The sequence below is a fragment of the Triplophysa dalaica genome, chromosome 4 (genome assembly GCF_015846415.1).
Source record: "Triplophysa dalaica isolate WHDGS20190420 chromosome 4, ASM1584641v1, whole genome shotgun sequence".
In the NCBI taxonomy this organism is placed as follows: domain Eukaryota; kingdom Metazoa; phylum Chordata; class Actinopteri; order Cypriniformes; family Nemacheilidae; genus Triplophysa; species Triplophysa dalaica.
Genome location: NC_079545.1, coordinates 24,334,571 through 24,351,531, shown reverse-complemented (window position 1 = coordinate 24,351,531; position 16,961 = coordinate 24,334,571). Strand labels below are relative to the sequence as shown.

The 16,961-nt window shown below is 38.2% G+C and overlaps 1 protein-coding gene across 1 annotated transcript in view; it reads left to right on the top strand.

Annotated features, from left to right (window-relative positions):
* Window positions 1-16,961, top strand: part of antxr2a (ANTXR cell adhesion molecule 2a) — a 42,451-nt gene continuing 25,490 nt past the window's right edge. Inside the window, exons 1-14 of the mRNA XM_056746855.1 lie at window positions 1-447; window positions 2,004-2,075; window positions 4,035-4,106; window positions 4,313-4,394; window positions 4,776-4,880; window positions 5,146-5,214; window positions 5,807-5,887; window positions 8,712-8,772; window positions 8,911-8,997; window positions 10,097-10,166; window positions 13,358-13,433; window positions 13,575-13,670; window positions 16,497-16,544; window positions 16,696-16,791. Of these exons, the coding sequence (XP_056602833.1) occupies window positions 308-447; window positions 2,004-2,075; window positions 4,035-4,106; window positions 4,313-4,394; window positions 4,776-4,880; window positions 5,146-5,214; window positions 5,807-5,887; window positions 8,712-8,772; window positions 8,911-8,997; window positions 10,097-10,166; window positions 13,358-13,433; window positions 13,575-13,670; window positions 16,497-16,544; window positions 16,696-16,791 (1,155 nt within the window). The 5' untranslated portion in view covers window positions 1-307. The remainder of the gene's footprint in view (window positions 448-2,003; window positions 2,076-4,034; window positions 4,107-4,312; window positions 4,395-4,775; window positions 4,881-5,145; window positions 5,215-5,806; window positions 5,888-8,711; window positions 8,773-8,910; window positions 8,998-10,096; window positions 10,167-13,357; window positions 13,434-13,574; window positions 13,671-16,496; window positions 16,545-16,695; window positions 16,792-16,961) is intronic.

Below are 16,961 nucleotides of genomic sequence, written 5' to 3'. Positions count from 1 at the left end.
CACCCGAACTTGCGAGCAACTTTAAAAACTTCTGCTTCCTCGAACTTTTTTTCTAAAAGTGGCTCCTGTCAAACCTGCTTTACTGATGATGTAAATCGGATGAGTGAAGAAATTTGACCGTTGCTTCACAGGAAGAAGTTTTCTGCACCGCTTCGTTATAAATTGGACAATGTAGTGCCAGGCCGGGGAACACAGCGCTCTTTTTTCATCTCCGCATTGTTTTTACTTCGCATCGTTTAAGGAGAGATCATTGGACTTGAAGGCCATTGTGTGATTTTTGTCCAGCGGATGCGACTGTAGCACCGTCATGACAGTGAAAACGCTCGTCGGAAAAAAACACTGGAGCGTGGCGATCACCGCGACGCTTTTCTTCTGTTTCATTTCATCTTTTAAAGCAGAACATCAATCTTGTCATGGAGCGTACGACCTTTACTTTGTTTTGGATCGGTATGTGCTCTCCAAATTCAGTGTCCCTTTTCCCTGTTTTATGCAAGTTCTGAATATAAAACGTATTGTAATCTTAAGTAGACTTTTATAACGTGGTATATTGTTCAGAGGATCTACGATATCGTGTTTGTAGTTGTCAGTAATTTTTGCGCACATGAACTTTCCTTTGTCAGCTCTTCTGCAGTTTGACCTGATTTTACATCATGCAGACATTACTGGCAAACTGCAGCCAACTGAAAGACGCAAGCTTGGTTACAATGAAAAGTCTTTTTTGTAGGTCCTTCTGTGAATCTTGGGGTAAACATGATACACAATTACATTACGGTTTTGGTTAACCGTGACAATTTCCTAATCTGTTTGTGTGTAAGAACATATTTTGTTAAATCAAACTGAAGTCCTAGTAGAGCAACCCATAAGTTAACTTTTCTGGTTCTAGACCGTTTCGGCGGCTTTGTTGAGTTATAGTTTTATCCTTTGAAACGTTTCATATTTGTCTTAATATTCCCTGTTCATCTGCTGCTTTAGATTTGATTACACACCGCTGAGAGTTGTTATAGCCACCATCTTTGGTGATACCATCTTTGTTTTTTAGGAAGTGATGACCGCATAAAAAGTAGAACTAGATGGCAAGGTCTGTGTATCCAGCCCTGAGTGGTCAAGTCCGGAAATGAAACTTCCTTGCACGACAGACTATTTCACTTGAATGGGGTTTAGGATGTTTTAGATTCTCTGACCTTGGCTTGAGATGAAGACTGTGCATAAAAATGATTGTCTAATTAGCCTACATATCCTTTGTGTTTTATGTTCTCAGCACATGCAGTGTAATATAATTATTAGTTCAATTACCTTGTAGCTGTTATGTCAAGGGCACATTTTACACACCTTTCTCATTAAAGACACTGCATTGTATTGAGGTTAATGTCACAGGTTTCTGAAGTCTCCTACAGCATCAGTCAAACAGTTTCATGTTTTTCATTTATCAAAATGTACATATTACAGTCTATCGGAAACTAATAGTTTGATTTGAAGTGTTACATATATATAACACTGCCTTGTCAATGTTGTTTGCATTTTTTGTTTGCTGTAAGTATTTTTTACTCAAGTTGTTGTAAGTATTGTGTTTGACTGAATGTATACTGTATGTACAGGACATAAGCTTTAAATCTGTTCTCTAAATATTGGTATTAACATCAGTTCTGGTTTGGTTTGTTGTCGGGTTTTTGAGCTATGTGGCGGCTTCAGAACTGAGAGATGGTGAAAACTGAACTTTGTCATCAGTTGATATGACTCGGTGTGTTGTTATCATACCGCAGGGTCTGTGCTGAGCCCTTTTTAGACTAGACTCCATCATAAAACAGTGAAACAGTGTTATCGATGAAGCTTAGCTGACTCAACAGGTTCCTTGCCACAGTGTAATAAACAGCGCAGCTCTTAGAATAACCACATGAAGTTCGCTTATTTGATTGATGGATATGTATAATTGCATAAAGCTGGTGTCTTTTTCTTTGGATCCTTTCTTGTTTGGTGCTGACTTTCTTTCATTCGCTTTGTTACAGATCTGGAAGTGTTTCAAATGACTGGGGTCAGATCTATAACTTCGTCAAAAATCTTACAGACAGATTTGTGAGGTAACTATTCTTGTATTTCTTTTTTTATGGATGTTCTAATAAAAAAACACAAATGGCATATACGTGTAACATAAGATCAACAATCTATAGCTAAGCATGTTTGCTTTAAAGTGATACTTCGCCAAAAATCTGGCATGAATTACCTACTCTCTAGTTATTCCAAACCTGTATACATTTCTTTGTTTGGTTGAACACAGAGAAAGATATTTGGACAAATGCTTGCAACACAACAGTTCTTGGCCACCATTGACTACCATAGTAGGAAAAATGACATTAGTAGTCAAAAGTGCCCCAAAAATGGTTGTTGTCTAACATTCTTCAAAATATATTCTTTAGTGTTCAACAGGACAAATTTTTTTATTGTACTCCCCCAATATCCGTCACAGGTACACATCCGGTCCTGAAATGGCCCTGCCTTGTAGTAGGTTATACACATGAAATATCACAAAATATTATAAAAGCAACAAAAAATCGGCAGATGAATGTGAACTTATGTAACGTTGACTCAATGTATGTGCCAGTACAGACGGTACCGACCTAGCCAGAAGAAAGCAGTCTGCTTGAGAAAATAGCAAAGGGAGCAGGTGGGAGTGGGTGGCAAAGAGGCTCAGTCTTCTGGGCTGTGAGAATGGCCATTTGCACTGCAACCATCCAACAGCACATTTATCCCTCACACATGAAAGGAGAAGACGCAGCCAACGTACTTTAAGTCATGAGTGCGGGAAGACCAGTGCCATAGACTTCGATGTTCTTCTGTTGCGCCATGTGGACTCTTTTAGGGTCCTTTATCAAGCTTTGAATGGACCAGCTGTATGAATAGTGATTTATCCCTTTTTTGTTTTGTATCGTAGTGACATTTGGAAAATGGTTTTATTAATCAAGCGCAATCAGTCTTTATCGTTCTTCTTCCCAATATTTGGCTGCTTGTACATATTTGGATTTTCTCCCTGAGTATCTCACATGGGGGATGATTGTGGATTGGATGTCATTCTGGGTGAGAAAAAGCAGCACCTCTCCTTATGCTCAAAGTCCTGAGACCTGACTTGAAATGTGCAGAGAAGCCCAACATGTTCCTGTGCTGTATCAGATTTCAGGACAGAAGGTTGTGAAAAAGACCAACTGCTTCATTGAAACGTACTTGTCATAATCAGCGAAATAATTGTCAGATTATGTGTCAGTTCTGTCTGAGAAAAAAAGAGACACAAGATTCAAATACCCTCTATTGTAAATGCTTTGCTAAAAATTAACAAAGAGACGTGTTGAAATTCAGTTTTACTTTTGAATTTGATGGAGGTCTAGATTCACCTGCGTTTTTCAGAAAGCTGTTGTATGTCCAGATTATGTTGCAAAGGTAGGATGCATAAATATAGGAAGTGACAGGTATAAATATACTCCAACAGGATGTCTGCGTGAATCACCCTTGACAACCTGCTTCCTGTCTGAAAATCAATTAATCACTTCCTTTGTCCAAGAAGGGAATTTTTGCGAGTCACAAGTTTTTATTAGCTAGTCACGTTGGATATTTTTCTCATAAACAAATGATTGGGAAATTGACGTTTCGTAACTCGTCACAGGATATTTCTGACAGCAATTGACCAGACTTTCTTCAGGCTTAAAAAAACATAAAAATGTTAGTAAAGAAAAACAATCAAATCTTAAAACATAATATAAGCAACAATCTTAAAGATAAGAAATCTTAAAATGTGAATGCAAATTTACTATACATGAATTGTGACCACTGCTTCGGTAAAGGAATTATGCAAATCTGGGAACGGGAAAAACACGTCCCAAAAAAATTGCAAAGCTTTATTGCAATGCTTTGTTTCATCACTTGTTCAGCATGCTAAAACAAAAACAGTATATATAACAAAAATGTATAGATACAAAATTATTTTTGGTTTTCCATTAGTTAACCATGATTTGTCACACATTTCCATATTTTTCATTTTTCTATTTCAGTCCAAATATGAGAGTGTCCTTCATAGTATTTTCGTCGAGAGCAGAGCTGATGTTACCACTCACTGGTGAAAGGTACAGTTACTATATGAAAACCAGTAATATACATAACATATTGAATGATAAGGATGAGAAATATCTTTATGATGTAAAGGCTGCCTTTGTCTACCTGTGGATAGTAAACTAACCACTTATTGACTATGATTTTTTTATTCCTTACATTACCATACACATAATATTTGGTAGTATTTTTATCAGTTTTATTTATTTTTTATTAACAGGCCAAAAATTGAAGAGGGCCTGAGGAGCTTAAGTAAGGTCATACCAGCAGGAGAAACCTACATGCATGAAGGAATAAAACTGGTGAAGACATCTTTTTTTTTTACTTAACATGCGCATGAGCTTTTACGAATTTTATTTACACAAGTCAGTGCTTTTTTGTGTTGTTCAGACTGTGGTTTGTATGAACTTAATCTACCACTCTCGCTGTATTTCCTGTATCTCGGTCTCAAAGGTAAACAAAAAAATAGGTTAACTGTTTCAGTAGTTTGTTCTGCTCGTTGCCAAGATAAGACTAATCACATGTTTGCGTTCTATATAAACACACCGCATTCAACATCCCATCTGGCCTCAAAATGAGTCTTTGCTGGGATGATAGATAATGTATGCATTTTTTTATCCCTGCTGTGCATGAAAAAAATAATCTTAAACAGCTTTCTAACACGAAGGTTCTTCTTCTACCAGGCTTCTGAACAAATGCAGGTACAGGTTAAAAGATCTTCTAGTATCATTGTGGCTTTGACTGATGGAAAGCTTGAACCATATATCCATCAACTCACTAAGAATGAGGTGAGCTGGTAACACATATTTAGAGGAATAGTTCTCCCAAAAAAGACATTTCTTTCATCATGTGTTCACCATCATGTTGTGACTGTTTTACTTTGTCCGTTTACATTAATTTATTTAAACAAACAGTTTCATTCAACATGCTTTTTAATACAGGGATTGTTGTGTAAAAGATGTGACAATTATTTTTGTAAGAACTATCCATTTAAGGCTTATTTTGTGATAATAGCACAAACAGTTATCCTATAATAAATCTGTTGTGATACAGGCTGACGGGGCAAGGAAATACGGGGCACGTGTTTATTGTGTTGGCGTTAAGGACTTTGATGAAGAACAGGTAATATTGACTATTTTCTAGTAATTTCAATATGCACTTGTATATTAGTATGTGGAGTTGCATGCACACAACATACATTGCTATAAACATTAATACACAAAGAATGTATGTTTAACATGCTAGGGTTTGGAACGCCGTATAGAAATCTCTATGTATCTTGCAGTGCAGGGGTGTTGCTGAGTTGCCTCTAATTATAGGACTGCTGCTTTCTTCCTGTCTCTGCTGTCACGAAAAGACAAGTTAAAGAGAATGGAAATGTCAGCAAGTTTTTTTTGGTCACACTTTATTTTCAGTTCCAATTCTCAGTATTTATAAACCAATAAATATGACTTTTGCCTCAGTAAACTACTACTTTGTTGCTTATTAATAGTTAGTAAGGTAGTTGTTAGGTTTAGGTATTAGGTATTAGGGAAGTAGAATATGGTCATGTTGAATATGTGCTTTATAAGTGCTAATAAACAACCAATGTGCTAAAAATAGGCATCTAATAAGCAACTAGAAATAGTGAGAATTGGTCCCTATCTACTAAAGAGTTTTTTTTTGTGGGGCTTTCTGCTATTTTTCTTTTATCTCTCTGTTTGCCTGCCAACAGCTTGCCGATGTGGCCGATACCAGAGAGCAAGTGTTCCCAGTCAAAGGAGGCTTTCAAGCTCTCAAAGGCATCGTCAATTCGGTAGGTTCTCCTCGCCGCTTCCCTTCTACCTATGCCAACACATGTGTGCATTTCTCTTAAAGTGATAGTTCACCCAAAAATGTAAATTCTGTCAACATTTACTCACCCTCATGTCATTTCCAACCTATGTGACTTTCTTTCGTCCGCAGAACACAAAGGAAGATATTTTTAAGAAAGTTGGTAACCGAACTGCACTGGTCCCTATTCACTTTTATAGTATGGACACGAAACCAATGCAAGTGAATCGGGGCCAGTTAACAACACTCTTCAAAATATCTTCTTTCGTGTTCTGCGGTCATACAGGTTTGAAATGACAAGAGGCTGAAATGATGACAGAATGTTTTATTTGGGTTGAACTATCACTTTAACGTTTGTCTTAGTCAACTAGGACAAATCATTGAAGTAGTCATTCAGTAAAACATTGTTGAGCATCAGTGGGTTTGCTAAGGGGGGCGAATGGTTGTGTGGGATTTGAAACTACATTGTTTTGGTTAGCAACCCTGATGTTTAACCACCACAACACCCAAGTTAACACAATTGAAATGGCGTAGAGGAGGGTCTAGCTTATTATGTATTTAAGTATTTAAATTTTAATCCTTCAAAATGAGCACATTTTTGCCATTTAACAAAATAGGTTTAGCATAATGCTAAAACAATGCTGGTCATGGACGTTCGTGAAACAGCTACTTTGTAAAGCAACTTTTTGTAAAATTGAAAAAGATTTTAAAAACTGGTTGTAAATGGTAAAAGACTATGAAGGTTCAGATAAACATTGTGTTTGGATGATGCTTTGTTTGATGCTCAAACACTGTTTGTATGGAGTTGCCAAAGCTGCTTCCTTCCACATAGATACTGTATGTTAGTTATTCATTTGTGATGCTTTCCATTTCCCTTGCTTAACAATGCTTGAATAGGAGTTTTAAGTGCAATTTTGTCCTACATGTACACACAGCGATGCTTCAATTTGACATTGTAAACATGGTACAAAGAACATCTTAGGCCACGAGTAAAGCAGTAACAGCTGAGGACTGTGTTGTTGTGCACGGGCATGTAGTTATGTGATCACAGACACCGATTTCTGAGATTTTTTTCAGCATTAGTCACATAAGACAAATGCACAGACTTTTTTGTAATTTGTTGAAATATGTTTCCACCAAAGACAAGATAAAAAATGGACCCATCTCATTATTAAGTAAGATTGTTTGTCCGAACAGAGTTTCAAGCCCAGTAAAACACAGGCATTCTCAAGTGATTAGTAATCCTGGTGTAGTTGGTTCGTGTTGCTCTCTGCTTGGTTTTCCTGGATTTGAGATCATCTGTGCAGTTTTGCAGTCTGTGCCTCAAGCAGACTTTACTGAGATTTTGGAATAAGCAAAAGTCTAAAGGAAAGATTAAGCTAGACAGGTTTTATTATCTAAGAATGTTTTTATATGCAGAGAAGAAGTTGTTTACTATTTATTTTAGATCCCGATTTAAACATGGGCTGTATGTTTGGCTGCCATAAAAAAGCTATACTTCAAATAGTCAGTAAGATGTGTGAGCATATGTTTGCAAAAATTTGTACACATTTGTAGGCTGATTAATTTAGCTTTATTTAGGTCAGTTTAATTTAAATTGAGCAACATTTAAAATCAGAACGGGTGCAAATTGTCACACATCCCACATCTCACAGTGAGGTCATCGTAGCATCACGCTGGTAAACTGATGGTGCAAGATCTGGTTGTGCAAATCACAGGAAAAATCTACAAAGCATTTTGTTTTATAGCATGGAAGAGAGTATATCTTTCAACACAGAACACTGATTCAAAGCCAAGAGACACAGGCCAGTGTCAGATTCATGATCTCAATCCATTTGAGAGTTGAGATTCCATTAATCTGCTTGTTTACCCGTCAGGACTTTCTTTATCGTGCAGAAATTTTGAAGAATGTTGGTAACAACTTAACAACATTTCCCTTATTGTATGGACACAGAACAAATGAGACATTTCTCAAAATATCTTCTTTTGTGTTACACAGAAGAAAGAAACATGAGGGTAAATAAATTACAAATCTTTTTATTTTTGGGGGAACTATCCCTTTAATAATACAACATATATTGCCACTACAGTGGTAAATGTGTGGTGTTATTTAGAAGAAGTCTGTTTATATAGCATAATAATCAACAATAAATGATTAATACTTTTAATTTTTTCCTGTGTGTGTATAGATTCCTGTCAGAAAAAAATAAGTTCAAACGTCTCACACCAAACCTGTATCATATCATCTCATAACTCATTAAAGAACTATAAAGCCCATACACACTATCTTTCCGGTCCGGTCAGGGCTTTGTCTCCTCTTTAATGATAACAGAGTTTATCAGGTGTCATATTCAATCAGCCTGGTTTATATGTTTCCCCTACTTCCTTTGAAAGCCTCATCTCCACTGCATGTGATTTTGAGGACCATATCTTCTGTTAATGTTGCCTTTTCCCCCCTTTGTGTACAGAGATTTGCATAGTTTGTCCTCTGTTGATTTACGTGGATGATGGTAGAGGCAACGACGGCCCTTTACAGGCCTGTTTATATGATAATGTCAGACTGCGCTGTCTAATATAGAGGCGAAGAGGGAAAATGGCACCGCATAATTTCCCCATAACGTCTGACACGGGTCTGTCCCACAATGCACTTCACTGTATGCGATGCTCCTCTCATTGAGCTTGATTTGGCGTAGCAAACACGGCAGCGCGAATGCATAAGAGCGGGGCGCGGAAAAACAGACAGTGATAGCTGATACAATGATTCAGCAGTGACATGTAATGATTTGAATGCATTTTTTATCATGCAGATCCTCAAGCAATCATGCACAGAGATTCTGACAGTGGAGCCGTCCAGTGTCTGCGTGAACCGTAAGCATTTCAAAAGGGTTTTACAACTATCAGAGGTGGATGAAATTGTGCGTGTGTATGTGGTCGTTGATTTGGGTGTTGATTTGGGTGAACGCCCAGAAGTGCTTCTAATGTCCTCATCTGGTTTACATACCACAGAGTCCTTCGACATTGTTCTGAAGGGGAACGGGTTCAGACTGGGGAAAAAAGTTCTCTGCAGTTTCATCGTGGATGGAGTTACTTACCGTATGTATTATTACTCAGATACTGCGTGTCTGAGTCAGTTGCATCATGCAGGATGTCCTGGCCACACCTTTCTTGCAAGATGTCATGTTGTGGCTTAACAGTTATATGACTTCTCACAGTTTCATTTAGGTTAGCAACTAAAGACAGAATACAGAATTCAACTAAAAACAGAATTATAATTGCGTGCTAAATTTTCTTCTTTGTGCAAAAGTTTAGAGTCTAGACTTATGTCTGTATTCAATTTTTTTTTACTTTGAAGATTTTGCACAATATAGGCAATTTAAAATACAATGAATATTTGTTGTTTATGGTGCAATCCTCTAAAATCACAGTAGAACACCTAGATTATTCATACACAGTAGAATACCCGTAAAAGACAATTTTGTCGCGAATTAATCGCTCTCTAGTTGTTCCAAATCTGTATACATTTTGGTTGAACACGGAGAAAGATGTTTGGTCGAATGCTTGCAACCTAACAGTTCCTGGGCAACCCATTGACAACCATAGTTTGAAAAATTACAATGATAGTCAAAAGTGCCCCAGAACTGCTGGCATACATTCTTCAAAATATTTTCTTTTGTGTTGAACAGAACAAATATATGTATAAAGATTTGGAACAACTCAAATGTGAATAAATGATGTCAGATTTTTTTGTTGGATGAACTATCCCTTTAATTACATATACATCGTAATAAATAAATAATTTGAATCGTCATTTAGCTTTCGGTAATTAAACATTACTTTTAAATATCATCTGGCTGTAAAAAAGTAGCTTAAACATTATTAATTACAACAACATAATAAAATACGAAAAACCTTTATAAAATGCTCAGAAGTGATAAAATATCAACATTTTATACAAGCGCATGCCTACTACTGTCACTCTTAAACTCAGATACCAGAATAGTGTTGTCTTGTCACCTCAGAAAAAAACAACATATGGGATACACATGTTTTCCTACTGGTTTTGTAATAAGAAAGGAAGTACATAATTGTTAATATCTGTGTGCCTTAAGCAGCGTTGAGACAAATGGCCTGATGTTACACAACTCATTTGCCAGCATTGCATTACAATAAAAACTTTCTATTTATTTTACAGATGAAAAGCCAAGCAAGGTGAGAGATGACTATGTGCTTTGTCCTGCTCCTGTGCTGCATTCATTGGGACAGTGAGTATTCCAAATATATACTGTCTATGTGTATATGTGTGTTTAGGCAGCAGGTGTCAGTTGCTAAAAGCTACTTGGATTGGTCAAACTCATTGGAATGTGCAGATAAAACGCTTTGCAAATGAATTAAACATGTCTTCCATAATTTCCAACAGACTGTTATGGCCTTTAGATCTCGCAGACTTTCAGCTACAGCATTGCAACCCATTAAATGATCATGTCATATACTGACATTCAGTGTCATATCACAGCGCTACGTTGTTGAATCGAGTAAGAGACACAGCACCTTGTGTAGATCTGGGATTAGCTGCGAGCAGCTTGTGTGAAATCGTGGTGCAGATTTACCCAGGATGTTTGAACCTCCATACGTGGTCGCTATTCAAAAGGCTTGCTTAATTAACTCTTGGCTGGCGACTGTGACCCATTAAGTAGTTTGCTGCTATGAACGGCTAGTAAACACATCTGGTTGAGGGCTTTAAAAGGATGTGCGACAGATGCACCGATTCCCTTTTCCACGCACCTATTTAAATAATTCACCATGCACAGACAGTAGGCACCAAATAACACCTGCAACACGTTGAAGTGCTAGGAATGTCTCTTTCTGTCTCTCTCTTTATCTACCACTCTCTGTCCCTTCCGATCCATCCGTCCAGTTTGCATTTAGAAAACTCCTCTTCTTAGTCTTTATGCATGAGTATTGTTTTTTGAATCACGCACAAACTGTGCATATAAAAATCCATACATAAGGACGAACATCATAAGAGCGTTGAGGTCGAACAGACTACAGGAGAACGTCAGCATTTGTCTTTTTGGACTCAAAGGTTCTGTCTGACTCATTGCCTTAGAACCAGATATCAGGGTCTCATCTGCAACGGCAGCTGTTGGTTCGTCAGACCAGGATCGAGGGCATCTGTCAGCCTGCCCATTAGCGCTGGCCGGACCCGTCCCTCTGAGTCTTTGGCCGGAGGGGGTGAGGAACTTTTGTCTGGCAGCAGCGTGTCCTCACCTGCGCATTCACAACAACAGCGGAGTGAGAAAAATAACTGAGGGACAGACCTGACACCTGCCTACAGCACGAGTGGTGGAACGTGCCTCATCAATAATCAATCTGATCTGTCAGGCCGCCATTTTAGTTCCATCTGCGCTGAGGGTGGGACATGAGCCTAGAACATGGCAGCATTCCTCCTCTAGAGCTCCTCCTCTCATTCTGCCAGATGATAAAAAGATGGTCATTCATTTGAAAATGAAAGACCATTCCGTATCAGACGTGGATGTATGGTGTGGGTTCATTTTTGAAGTATTGGAAGATTTTTTTCTGATCTGGTTGCTGTTATGACTCTCAGCTTTTCATTGAGTAAAGCTCAGAGTGTGTCCCTTGTTTAGAGGTAAAGCAGGCTAAACAGAGTCATTGCTTGGCAGTGATTTAACCATCTTGTGGAATTTTCCCAGAGGGCCGCCACACGTGTTAAAAGTTTGGTTGCTGTTATGTTGGAGTTCGTCAAAGCGGATGCATATGTCGGGGCCTTCAATTATTCAGGGCGTGCCATTTCATTTATAAAGGAAGTTGGAAAGCCTTCAGTGGGAGCCACGTTGTCCCATTCTGCTACGTCACTTGCGGTTTCCATCACCGTGTGCTTTGTGACCTCGTAGGCAGTTCTCAGTCTCCCGTGGCGCTACGAGCTATCTTCTGTTTTAGCAAAAGCACTTTCGTGGAAGTTGTTCACCCCAGCTTCTGTCATATTTTCTTCTTCTCTGCATTGCTGGACAAAAGAAAACAATTAGTCGCTTGAGGCAGGCGGTCGGCTTCAGGAACAGCTTTCTTTGTTGAGCGTGGGATTCACCTGCTTTGAATATAAATGTTGTAATTGGGAGCCTCTTGGGAATGCCGTTTAGACATTACCACCAAGTTTTCTCATTTGATGTGGGACATTTTGGCACGTATTGCGGTTGCACGGTACCTCTGAAAAAATAAACAGACTGGATATTACTGATTGCGAGCATTGTTGCCAACACGACGTCCAAGAGTAATGCCGATTTTGAAAGGAATGTGATTAGTGATCGTATCTCACAAAGCATCGTAAGGATCACATTTCCCTCAAAACATTTAACTAAACTGCCTCGTCTTTTACTAAACCAAACAACGTGGCCAACAAATTCCAGGAAATGGAATCTTGTGGAATGCTTCTGTCAGAGCTCTTCCTTTCATCAAACATGCATACAGTATATCCAGCTTGATTAACAACCTGCTTTCCATTTGCAAGTATTGAGTATGTCAGCTAAATTAGCCTCTCCTCTCATCCATTCAGCACACGGACCTAGTTAACATGCAAAAAAACCTTTACGAGCTCGCTACAGCCACTGGATAAGGTTTAAGATAGGCTGATATCATTTGAGGACCTTTTGTGTTCTTGGGAATGCCTAGCTCAAGACTCAAAGCCTATAGGAAGTTGTTTGTTATTGCTCTCTCCGCTGCATCATTGTTGGCTCTACAGACAGTGGCCTGTCGTCTTCTTTTTACATATTCTCTCATTTTGGGGAGGATCTCAGGCGTTCAGTCAGTCGATTTCCTGCTTGAGGATTCTCATTAGCCCCATGGTAATTGTCTCCTGCATAATAGACATATGGAAATTACAATGCCGTTCATCATTAGTGCCTTAATTGCAAGCCACCTTCAACTTTCTTCTCAGTAAATAAGTGAGAATCTTCTCTCAAATTTTGTAACCAGAATGAAACATAATGCTCATGCTTACATTGAGCTTTGCTTTTGGCAGTGAGGTTTAGCATCATTTATTCAATTAAAATAGATATACATTCATTTTTGTTACAGTTTTGATTTAGTTTATTCTATTTCATTCGTTAGGTTTATTTGTGAACATTGCTATTTGAAAATGACCTTATTTGGGTTTAGCTTTTGTTTCTTCTCTTTTCACAAGTACAGATCCCTTCCCCATAAGATGATGAAATATTGTATCATTTTTGAAATAATCACACTATGTCAGTTTCCTTCTGATTTGCTTTCTTATGTAACAGCGTTTAATAATTCTATTATAAACATAAAATTATAAATATGTATGACTGTATATTATATGCCTGTGAGTGAGGATGATTCTTTTATTTCAATTAACAACAATTATCTCTGTACTTTATTCAAGGCCAGTGTTTTATTTTGCTTCTGTGTTCTTTTCCTACAGACAAATGGAGGTTCTGATCAGTTTGAACAATGTTTCATTTCTGACCAGTTCTTTCACCATCACATCCTCCTCATGTGTAAGTCAAAAATGGAAGATTTCAAGAATAAAATTACTCTTATGACAACTGTATATGATTTTTTTACATTACATGCACTACTTTCTCATTTTTGTATTATTCTGCTTTCTATTGATCTGTAAATGTTCTCTCTCTCATTAGTCGGACGGTACAGTGGTGGCCATTGTGTTCTTGGTGTTATTTCTGCTGATGGCTTTGGTTCTGATGTGGTGGTTCTGGCCTCTCTGCTGCATGATTGTAAGTGTCTCAACATTTTATTTTATCTGCCATATTCCTGTAAAAGATTTTGTCCTTGTTTTTCCCACAGAATCTATATTTAGGTTTCTTTCTTTGTATTACAAAAATAATAATAAATTACATGATGTTTACATTTATAAATACATAATGGTGGTTAAATCTAGTTTGCATATTAATTCTTGGGTTTAGTTTCGTGATACATTCCAGAAACTACTTTACATTTACACAGAACATAAAAGAGAACCTTTATTTTGTGATTTGTGACTTTCATTTCCCCTTTCGATTCCAACAAATCACATGTCTAAGCCATTATTTTTATTTTTTACAGCAAAGTGAACAGTTCAATCGTCTATGCCTAAAATATAATTAAAATAAAAAGCAACAACACTTTTCCAGCTTTGATGAGCTTTTAAATACAGATGGTGCACAAAATATCTAGGATTCTGTAGCCCGGCTAGTGTCGCTATGGCAATCGGCATCAGAGCATCACCAAATGATATGCACCACCTCTCTTTGAGAACCTGGTGGGAGCCGTTCCAGGATGAGATGGAAGCATATTTTGGAAAACCAACAAAGGCATTAAAATGTAAACCCCCCGCAGCATGTCTGGACCCGGCCCTGTTTGTCTTGGTGGTGGAGCTGCTGTTCCTCTCCATCAGGGACCCCGGCACAAGAGAAGGGCCATGTGTGCTTTGTTAATATTTAAACTCAACGTTGCCAGTTTTCAGCAATCAGAGAAATACAGAAGCACCAGCACCCCCCAACAAGCACACATGTCCTCAAACACATATCTTTTCACAGATATGTTATTTCGGACAAATGCACATCAAATTAAATATGGATGTCCGGAACGTTTTAGTGCTTGGAAATAGGAGGGTTTTTTGTTTCAGGCGTTGTGGAAAGGTCACCCCAAGACTACACTTGGAGTGTTTTATTATTCCAAAATCGGCAATGGTAGAAATTCTACAAATTTTCGTATAAAAGCATCTGTTTATTTACGTTCCAAAGACACACCCTCTCAGATAATTAATTTGCTGTTTTACTAAGAACTGGTTAATTTTCTTGTTAATGGAATTGCACCATTTTAATTTGCAAATATGCTACGTGCTACTTGTCCATGATTGTGTTAAGCCTGAGAAACAGCTTGACACAACAATAGGTTCGGAGGGGTGAAACGGACAGATTATAAACTCCAATTGGACAATTATCCCGAAAGCCATATGAGGACGTTGCACCCCCTGTGATTGGTTGAGTCCCCAGCTGTGCCCTTGGTTCTTAGGCTCTCGTGTGTGTTTCAGATGACTAGGATACTGGCATTTTGTATTTAATTATCCGAACTTCATCGTCCAAACCGCATTTGAGAGGTCGCCCTGCACCTCAGCTGTCTGTCAGGTAGTTTGAGATCCTAACAGCCCAGCGTGTCATTTGTGTAACGCCTTATTTATCCCACAATATGTCTCACAAATATAAATCTGATCTTTAATTACTCAATAAAATGCTAATCCTTTATCGCAAGGTTCTGTCCAAAGTTATGTTAATCATGGCACAGGGGGACCCACGGATGGATATGACTGGATTTGCAGACAGTTAGTTATGAGTCAAAGAGCAATTAATTAACTCTAATTGATCATTTTCCATCATTATAATGGTAACACTGGTGAAATGGTGTCAGTGTGCTTTAATGTGAATGAAACAGCTGTTCAACCCATGATATGTGATAATTAAAAGGCATTTTTTCCTTGAAAACTAATTTAGTAAATGCTTAACCTGCAATGGCAGTGTATCCATCCTTCATACTTAATGAGACAAGGCTTACTTCCATTTTGCGTTGATTCTGCAGCGGAAGGGGTTACACGCATGACAGTTGAAACATGGTTTCATCCAAGGCGTTTTATCTAGATTGTTTAAACGTTCTATTGTGTGAATTTAAGGGGTTCGAATATGCTGAGCTTTTTAATTCAAAAGTGCAGTCATTCCATTCCTAAAGTTTGCCCTGTTAACCTATCATCTTTTTTCACCTTATAACCAGTTTTATTGACCGTATGAACAGTAAAGCGAGGATGGAGAGTGATAGGGTGATGAAAGGCTAACAAGACTGGTCAATGACATTGGAATTTTTCACATTTAACTGCTAGGATTTCATAAAAAAAGCTCAGAATGAGCCAGCATATATATTTATCTGGGCATTTCTTGTGGTCCAGGAAATGTTTTTTGATAAGGCTTTTCCTGACCCATCACTAATAAAGCAACAGAGCCAGAGGTTGCCAAGGCCATTACAATGATGAATACATTATCTGTGAAGGAAGACACCTGCTGAATTCAGCTGCTTGTTTCTGGGGGCAGATAAACAGTCACAGAAAGTGCTGCAGGAAGGCTTCTCATTCTGTTAACTTGCCTCTTCTTTGCACTGGGGATCAGCCTGGAGAGAAGCCCAAGTTTCCCTTCTGCATTTCATTGGAGCTAATTAATTCCTCAGGACTTTATGGTTGGGGATTGCTGGGGAGCATTGAACCTTATCCAATTAATTAAGAGATAAACGGACCACCATGCTCACCCCAAAAGACTCGCCTGTCAACAAGTTGATTTTTGGGCTTTCTTTATTTTGCACCAGGGGCCTACAGCGTTGGTTTACAAGCAGATCTCTGTAATCAATTGTGCTGGTGCAAGGTTCCAGTTGTTCAGTTGTGAATCAGATCTTTAGATTGCTCAAGAAAACTGGAAAACCGTCACATATTAAATGTAATTTCCATTAGTGCCAATGGCAGCTTCTTATTTCAATGTATGAATTCCCATGAGCTCATTTCTAATGAACTTTCTTCCTCTCAGGTTATTAAAGACCCACCTCCTCAAAGACCTCGTCCACCACCACCACCTGTAAGATCTGTTTTTTTCTTTATGAGAGACCTTAAAAATGTTTCATATTTAATGTTAGTATGTTGAGATGGCTTTTGCATTTTTAAAGATACTGTACATAAAATACCTAAAATTGACATTATCAATTCCCTCCTGATATTTATTAATGCAGATGCCTGACCCTGATCCAGAACCCAAGAAGAAATGGCCGACCGTGGATGCATCTTATTATGGGGGAAGAGGTGCTGGTGGAATCAAACGCATGGAGGTAAAAACAGAGGGATTACATTTTAAATACGTACAAATAGTGATGCGCAGCCGACTCATGACTGGAATATTTGGATGCAATCACAGCTGTGATGGTGCATTTGCTCTCTTGGGAATGTTATTGACCTTGCTCATTGTAAAAGTGTTGTAAGTTCTGCATCCTTTCTGGTC